The following is a 9,292-nucleotide window of genomic DNA, read 5'->3' on the forward strand; positions in this document are numbered from 1 at the left end:
CATTGTGTTTTTGTAAGCTTAGAATGAGTCCTTTATGTCCACAAAGGGAGCGGGTCCTTATCCACAGAGCCTACCATGTCGTACAACACACAGCACTCTTGTGTAACCTGAAGGCCACCGTAGTTTCTCATACACAATTGGAAAGAGAGGGGTGAGCATAGGGGTATTTGGTCGGTTGCAATCTGCAACCTCATCGCTAGATGCCTCTAAATCCTATAAAGTGCTGCTTTAAGTGTCCTACTGTAATTACAGTGTGCTAATTAAACTATTTATTCAATGCTGTAAGAACTGCTCATAAATGCTCTCAAGGAGGCTTAAAGTTAAGTGTAACAACTTTTCCACTTACGATGTATACAAAATCCCCCATTCTTTTACTCAACAGCATTGTCCATGTTTCTTCCCCAGTGCCTTGTGCTCCGCAGAACGTGGAATACACTGGTGATACACAGTCTGCTGTGATTTCCTGGGATGAGTCCGTGCTTGCCACAAGCTACAGCATCTACAATGTGTCGGGGGCAGGACGAGTTGAGCTGTGCAGCACCCCTGGACTCTTCTGTGAGCTGACCAGCTTTGATCCCAGCGCCATTGAAGTGACAGCCAGCAATGCAGAAGGAGAGAGCATCCCTAACCGAGATATTATAGGTCAGAATACATCAGCAGCATTTTTACAGGACTCTGAAAAATAAAAAATATCGATCGTTTTCGTTTAATGAAATGTAGCAACCACACACTGCCCTTGTAATTCTGCAACACAAAACAGCTCTTATTTTGTCTCATTTCTGTCTGTTCATTACTGAAAATGATATACAGTATCCAACATATCCACAATAAATATTATTTACAGTTACAACTCTGCTAGAATTCCCCACGCTGTTTTCTGTCTCTGTAAAGAATGACATTGAAAGAGACCCCATGCTGGCTATTCTACCTATATTCTTTAAATGTCCATAACCTACACTGCGATATGTGGTGGCATTTAGAGCACTGGTTATCCAGATTTAGTAAACATGAAAAGTTTTTGTCTGGAGCAGGGTGATCAAATACTGTGTTGCTTGATGTGATGCTTAACCCTTTGAAACATGAGAAAATTGGTTTGATTTTTTTTTTTTAAATCATGGAACGAAGGCAACAAGCAAGAAGTGGCCCAAAAATAGCAAGAAATTAGTATTAACAAAAATTACAATAAAATTACCTTAAAATAAGCAACAAAAAAGGGAAAAAATAAAAAATGACCATAAGAAATGGGTTAATATATATTTATATATACATAGTTAATGTATATATATGCTAATTACTACTACTACTTCTACTACTTTACTTTTTTTTTTTTTCAATTTGTGGGACATATCTTTTCAAGTTGGTACCTACATTTTCCCATGTTTTTGAAAGAAATCAAACAATTTGGTCAGGTTTCAGAGGTTTAAATGCCTGTAAAAGGCATCTGAATGCAGCACAAGAAAACTGATTTCAATCCAGGTGTTAAAGGGTTAAGCTGATCCCAGACAGCAAAGCATGGTATTTGAAAATCTGTATCACTGTGATCCAGATAATATTTTGTGAACAACTGGATCCTGAACTGAAAAAAAATATGACAGATCACAGAGAACCATCATCAAAGTGTTTGACTGGCCACTCAAAGAAAACAATATGTCTTTCTCATTGCTGCCAAATCTTGCTAATGTCCTGTTTCATTTATTCACTTTGTATCTCTGCATTTCAATATCAAAATCCAGTTTCTAATATATCTAACATGCATTTTTCACCTTCCTCAGGTCCAGTAGCAGCTCGCAGAAGAAGAGATTTGCGAGCCAGTGAAATCTATGCCCATTTAGACACAGGTACATGTACTTATATGACATTACCTAGAGCTAGTGTTACACCTAAAAAAAAGAATCTGAAATCATCACAGGTCAAGTCAAGCCAGTTTTAAGTCAAGTCAAGTCAAGTCAATTGTATTCATAAAGCCCATTATCACAAAACACAGTTTACTTCAAAGGGCTTTACAGTATATGACATCCCTCTGTCCCTAGACCATTACATCGACTAAGGAAAACCCCCCCCAAAAAAAAACCTGTAACGGGGGGAAAAGTGATAGAAACCTCAGGAGGAGCGGCTGAGGAAGGATCCCTCTTCCAGGACAGACATACGTGTAATAGATGTCGGAAATAACAATTAAATTACAACAATGGCAAAAAGAAAAGAGAAAGAGAGAGGGGGAGAGGGGGTAACAATAGCATGTCATATAACAATAATGATAGGTGTAAAATTACTAAATGCACTCTATGATAGCATGTGATGTTACATGCAAATATTAAAGGTGTTCATAAGAGTTCCATGCGTATATAGATAAGTCAATGCCTTATTTATGAAACAAGTGTTAATTTCTCAAACATCTCTCTTTCTCAGATCTGGAGACCCCAAAAGTGACTGTCACAGTAAGTGGAGTTTCATTGTATGTGAATTGGTTGCCAGTGAAGGGTGCAACCGAGTACACAGTCTGGATAAAGGAGGACAAGAGAAGGAATCAGACCAATAATGACTTCAGAGTGAGAACCACTGAAGGTATTTTTCACAAAGAGACTGGCCTCAAGCCGTGGACCACCTACATCGTCAGGCTGGCAGCCAAAAACACCACTAACCAAAGCAACTACTCCACACCAGAACGCACAACCACTGGTGCCCCCTAATGAAATACCACCGATCCACTTCAATAGACAATGGACTCAACAGGAATATCATCACATGGCTTATACATTTTCTTCACTCTGTAGCATCCATAACAGAATTGTTACCGGTTCATTGTGTAATAACTTAGCAGGAAAATTGTAAAGTTATTACAATAACATTGCATTCTATTGCAAATTATTCTGTTTGGGGGAACGTCTTACGTGTCATGAGTAATTTATGATCAACCATAAGGAGAACCTTTAGATTTGAATGCTTATGAATCTTTGTTTAGCTATAGCGGATATATAAATATAAATATATTTTCAAATTTGTGGCTGGTATCATAGCATAACAAAGTTTTGCTGAACTTCTATTTATCAAAAATGGTTTTATTTTCGAGACAGGCTTCTAGATTCTCTGGTTGATTGTTAATAAAGTAGTGTGAAGAAATGAAATGGTTATTTATCGAGCAATATTTTTTAAAACCATGCAGTATATTTTTTCTTTACAATGTACTTTGTGACTTCTGCTTTGTGAACACTGACAGATCTGTTTTTTAACAATCCCAAAAATGAAAGAAAAAGAGAAATTTTAAACATTAAAATACCCCTCTATGTGAACATTAGAACTGAAATCTTTACTTTTTTAAATCATGTGTGAAGTGCCAGTTGACAACACCAGTGATTACATTTTTAGGGAAAGCAACAATTACTGTGGCATTCATTTTATCTGGCCATTTACTTGATTTATGCCACATAATTTAGTAGCTCTAGTTTTTTTCCTTTATTTGCGAAGTCAATGCAACTCCTGCACCTCATACGTTGTGGGAGACTGCTCAGTTCTGATTACACTAATATTAAATACACAGACAGGACACCTTTGGGACACCATTGCTTTTCTTAACCCTTAAACTTTATTGCTATCACTTGCAAAGGTTATTTGACAAGCAGGTTTACATCCTAAATGTTTCTTTTGCTGTCTTATCAAAGTAAATCCATTTATATGTCATAATATTGTGCTTTCATTGCGTTCCAATTAACTTCACCATCAACTGGACTGAATTCACCTTCATAACCTACGTCAGTTTGTGTACAGTGTGTTGCTTATCACATGATCTTGGCCCTACGGGAACCAGGCTGCAGTATCTGAAGGCTGACAATGACTCTAACCGATTTTCTAAACCAGGGGTAGAAAAAGGCATAGATCAGAGGATTAAAAGTGGAGTTACAAAAGTACAGCCAGAGTTGAGCTTCGCTACTTACGTTTTCCTGTCCTATTATAGAAGGAATGTAATATGGACAGAGACAAAGTATAAACACAACAAGAGTAATACCAAGAGTTCCAGCAGCCCTCAGCTCCGATTTCTTTACAGTCACAGTGTTTGATTGGATAGCTGTACTTTTAGACCACATGGCGCGTGCCTGTGACACAGCCACCACAAACACTCTTGTATAGAGAACTACAATCACAGCAAGAGGGCCAAAAAAGGTCATAATCAAGTCTACTGCCCCTGCTATGTGATTTATGACAACAACACATTCTTGATAGCAGGAATTAGACATGTCTATTTGTAAAAAGTGATCTTTCAGTATTACAGCGCTGTAGATAATGGAGCATGACCAACTCAGAGACACACAGATTTTAACTCTGCTCAGTGTTATCAAGGAAGAATAGCGCAGAGGGTCACAAATAGCCACGTAGCGGTCTACTGATATGAACACCATACTCCCAACAGAGGCAGAGGTGAGGGTGAAACTCAGCAGGGGGGACAAAGCACATGTGATTTTACCAAAGGACCCACAAGACTGCAGGCTGACAGCAGCTGGCATCACTGCGAGGCCCACAAACAAGTCAGACACAGCCAGTGAGAGGAGGATGAGATTGGTGGGGGTGTGGAGCTGCCTGGAGAGGGAAAATATGATTAGAGCTAAATATTCAGTGAAAATGAGTTAAGATCACAACAATTATTGTAAGAGAAAAGACTGATTAAATCTCGATAATAATAAAGTTTTGTTTTTTTCATTTAACAATGATAAAAAAGAATGAATAAAAAAATTTGCATTATTTGAACTGATTTCCAAAGCAGATTAATGGTATTATTACTGTTGTTTACCATGATTACTGCTATCATGACATCAATACACATAAACACACACTGAAAATAACAATTTCATATACAAATGAAAGATCATAAGCACAGAGTAGCATGCAATAAGCTTTAGTTCGTGAATTTAACTCAAACACTCTATGAAGAGTTAAATTGGAGAAAAGTGCCTGAAATGGGAGATAGAGATGACGACCAACAAGTTGAGTGTCACAGTGAGCAGAGTGATGCAGTACAGCAGTGTTTTGATGAGCGCTGCCTGGGGAGTAACAGACATTGACCTGCAGGAGGCATTCAGGGGAAGGACACAGAGGTCAGAGGCTTCTGATGTCTCCACCATCATCAGAGTGACTGTGGATCTTAAGAATACTGAAGAGTTCAAGCAGAACTCTGGTTAACGTTTCCTCAAGATGATATATTTATCTCTTAACCTCTCTTAACCTTGTTGCCCTCCCTCCTGTCTCTCCTCCTCTGGTTCCTCACGCCTCTTCCCAGCAGCTTGTTTTTCCCACAGCTCCTGATCCTCAACTAATCCATTACATCATTAACTTCCTCCATTGTGTTCTCTCTACATCTCCGTCCCTTTTTCAGTCTACTCTATTCACTGTGCATTGATCCATTGCGCATTTTAAAAATAATAATAATTATTATTTTCTCAAATTAATTTATTAGTTATATGGTCTTGAACAGTGACCAGTTTCCCAACTGGTCCATCAGAGGGATCCATTAGATTTCTCCATAGTCATTTATTCAAGGTCTATACACAAAAGAAATTAACACATTTTCACATATCCATTTCATTTGGCAAAATGTAAACAACACATGGGATGAAAACACAATTAAATAAAAAAAAAATATTGTGAGAGTAAAGTGTAATTACTTAAAACTCAGTGAACAAATAGGACTGCAACCAAAAAAGTGCATATTATTGCTTCGAGACCAGTGACAAAAACATTGCAAAGGCAAAGCATGTTAATAGGCAAAACAATACCAAGAGTTGGGCAAAAAAATACCTGCTGTACTTGAAAAAAACCCAACAACATGCAGTATTTTACAGCAGAAAACTGCATTTCAAAATAAAAGCGCTGTACTGGAATTTTACTGTACTTCAAAATAGGTGTGTTTTTCACAAGCTTGATGTCAGAACGGACCTGCAATCCACTTTTGGACTGCGAATAAGAAAATGTGAAGTAATGCTGAAAAATGTAAATCAGTATTTTTCAAAGTCCCGCATGATGTTCTCAGTTGTCCTGTTTTGTCCTCAACCAAAATATATTCAGTTTACTGTCATAGCAGAATAATAAAACCAAATTCAATCTCGACAAGTTTTGTGCCTCTGTGCCAGCACTAGCTGTGTCTAGAGGCATTATGTTGTCCGTCCATCCATTGTTGTGATGGCAATATCTCAAAAATTCCTTAAGGGGAATTTCTTCAAATTTGGCACAAACGTCCACTTGGATTTTGGAACTAACTGATTGGAATTAGGTAGTAAAATGTCAAGGTCTCTGTGACCTTGCATCAGCCTCCTTCTCATGAACGCAATATCTGAAGAAGGCCTCAAGGAAGTTTTCTAAAAATTTGGCACCAATGTCCAGTCGGACACAAGGATGAACTGATTTGAATTTGGTGGTTGAAGCTGAAAGGTCAGTGTGACCTCATAAAACATGTTTTGGTCATAACTCAAGAATTCATAAGCTAATTTTGAAAAAATGTCACACAAATGTTTGATAGGATAAAATGATGAAGTGATGACAATTCACAAAAAGGTCGAGGGTCAAACTTTCTGCGGCATCATAATGTTCAACTAAAACACTTTTCTGTCCATTATTCAATCTCAGGAACAGAAGGAGACATTTGGTCAGATACTGAATATTGGCACGAATCTTGGGTGTCCACCTTAAAACTGTGCCGACTGTATAGATCTTATTTGCTGCTGGGGAAAGATGTGTGTATCCAGGTTTTCAAAGATACTGATGTAAACTGTAACTCCACTGACTTGACTGGTCTGCGGAGGCATACAATTGCAAGCCGGTAATCCGGTAATAATTACTCAAAAAGTTTTATCAATTTTCAAATTATTTTGCAAATAATTAAATGGCTAACAACTAATAGATTAATCGCTGCAACTCCAGTGATATGACATCAGTACTGTGTTTGAAGAAGAACTATGCCCATTTTTAAAAAATAATTTATGTCATTCTGGTCTGAGACAGTACAAAGGTATTAGTAAAAATAAACAACTTCCACCCAAATCCAAAAGCTTGAGTCCTAAAACTCAAATTTTTGATGTTATAGGGTATAACGTCTGGAGCTTCTCCATAGAAAATAAATGCTGATAGATGACACCAAAATTACCCAGGGGAAAGTTTTTAGTGTATGGACACTTTTTCTGTTTCGGAAATGATATAACTACAATAGAATAAAGCTCATATGGATATTAAAAATGAAAACGTCCATTCACTGTCTATGGAGCAGCTCCAGACTTTATTCGATGACATCATATATTTGAGACTGACTTCTCTGGTTTATGGCTTTGAGAGAGAGTAGCTCATGTTCACAGATATTTATTGAACTTTCCTATCCTATGGAAATAACATATTAGAGTTCTTAATTTAGATGATATTCCACTTTAATGGTAATGTTAGATTTATATTTGATTTTGATAAAAATATTAGCAGTTAGTCCTCATCACAATTTCTACTCTAAAGATACTAAATCTTTTATAAATGAAACTGCGGCAGGTACAATACTACTGTGCCATATGTTCCAATTGTACATCAGAGTAAGGGTTCGGATGTTACAAAACTGAGCTGATGAGTAACAACCTAAAAAAGAAAAGTTCACTATGGTCTGTTGTCCACTTGCTTTGTTTTGATCTATGATTTTTGCCCAGGGACCTGATTTTGGAATAAACAAGTGTCTTGTTTTCCAAACGATTACATCATGTTTTAAAGAGGCAAACTGTATGATGTGTTTATGTTAAAAGGTGTGTTTTCTTAACACCTCTAATTGGAGGTATGCCCGTGTGGGTTGAGATTAGCTATGAAGAAGGTGTGACTCTACCACAATGCAACACAGCCCACAGTTTGCAGCAACAACATGTTGTTTCTCAGTTTGGGGAATATATTGTCTCTTAGGAATATAACAGTTTTTATGGTATTTGTGACTATGTGGTAGGGCAGTATTAAATGTATAAAACACAAACTATTCTTTGCAATATTTTGTAAATTAAAAAAACATTTGTGGGCTCTTAGTAAAAACCCCAAATGTTTTCAGAAACATATTTTAGTGTGCTGTTCAGCTGTGAAGTGAGAATGTTGGTTCAGCCAGTGAGCGTTGCTTGGTACTTTAGTTGACATTATCAAGCATGGCGACCAGGTCACACACAGCAAATTATATTTGAAGTTTTAAACAGCCGTTCTGAGTCTCTTTTAGACTTAATCACTGAACTTTAAGACTTACTGTTCTTTGCAAGGATATGGATCAGTTTGACTCATCACTGGCGTAAAAAACAACCGTTCCTATATAAAGAATACTCAGCTGGATAACAGTCTTAATCAAAGGTTTTTTCTTTTTGATAATTACACCTCACCGGTTTGAAATGTGGCCGTCATGGTGTTCACACTGTTCTCGCTGTTCTCTGACATGAGTATTACATGCACCATTATCACAGTACCATCGATCCCTGTTTAAAATGAGAGCCTTGCCATACTTCATTGTGATTAAAAATGTTTGAAATAAAACTTCCTACTTAGAAAACTAGAATCTGATCAAATGACTCATTATACTGTGATAAAGCATAATTCAGTCACTCAAATCAATCAGTCAATCATTTATGGAACACATGGAACATTGATGGCTGCTGCTTTATATATGTTTCCACATTTCTGGATCATTTTGGTAATCCATGGTTTCTGGTTGCGAAATGATTTAACTGTCCACACATACCAACGTAGGCGGTTGTATAGCTGTTCCACCCTCTGTCGCCTCTGCAGCTGGCTCTGCGGCCGGCTCTGCGGCCGGCTCTGCAGCCGGCTCGCTGCAGCCAGCTCTGCAGGCGGCTCGCTGCAGCCGGCTCTGCAGCCGGCTCGCTGCAGCCGGCTCTGCACGGCTTGTGATTCACAGCCTAGACTGTATATATAGTGTATGATCCACAACATGAATGGGACAGCATCTTATATTCCCACTGGCGCACCAGGTCCTTATTCAAGCCAAAGTCCTCTGCTCTGTAGGATTGGCAAAGGCCTTTCGAAAAAAAAAAGGTGCAAGATGAGTGACTCTCAACCACAAACCACCACCATCCAAAGCCAATCACAAAAAGCAAGACTTGTAAAAAGAGCCCAAATTTGGCATACATTTATCACAAAGGGCAGGAGACAGCCACATGTTTGACCTTCAGGTGGTGCTAAAGTAAAAGTCAGAAGTCACTTTAATCCACTGTGGAACATAGGGAGGTAAATTACTTTTAATTTGTGGTATAATGCAGTAAAGTAATTGAATTTCCTCAGTCACTTAAGGCCA

At 37.9% G+C, this 9,292-nt stretch overlaps 2 protein-coding genes across 2 annotated transcripts in view; one reads left to right on the plus strand and one right to left on the minus strand.

The window, feature by feature from the left end:
• fndc7b (fibronectin type III domain containing 7b) overlaps window positions 1–3,287 on the plus strand; it is a 54,938-nt gene extending 51,651 nt beyond the window's left edge. The window contains exons 57-59 of the mRNA XM_042513396.2: window positions 406–642; window positions 1,773–1,838; window positions 2,407–3,287. Of these exons, the coding sequence (XP_042369330.2) occupies window positions 406–642; window positions 1,773–1,838; window positions 2,407–2,687 (584 nt within the window). The 3' untranslated portion in view covers window positions 2,688–3,287. The remainder of the gene's footprint in view (window positions 1–405; window positions 643–1,772; window positions 1,839–2,406) is intronic.
• A 139-nt stretch (window positions 3,288–3,426) lies between these two features.
• Window positions 3,427–4,783, minus strand: LOC121963036 (trace amine-associated receptor 13c-like). Its single transcript, XM_088077322.1, has 2 exons — window positions 4,771–4,783; window positions 3,427–4,594 (listed from the first exon to the last, which is right to left on the minus strand). The coding sequence occupies exons 1-2, from the start codon at window positions 4,781–4,783 to the stop codon at window positions 3,774–3,776; spliced, it is 834 nt and encodes a 277-aa protein (XP_087933448.1). The 3' UTR covers window positions 3,427–3,773.
• Window positions 4,784–9,292: the final 4,509 nt, after the last annotated feature.

The sequence above is a fragment of the Plectropomus leopardus genome, chromosome 5 (assembly GCF_026936395.1).
Source record: "Plectropomus leopardus strain MGB_pleo_1.0 chromosome 5, ASM2693639v1, whole genome shotgun sequence".
Lineage (NCBI taxonomy): Eukaryota > Metazoa > Chordata > Actinopteri > Perciformes > Serranidae > Plectropomus > Plectropomus leopardus.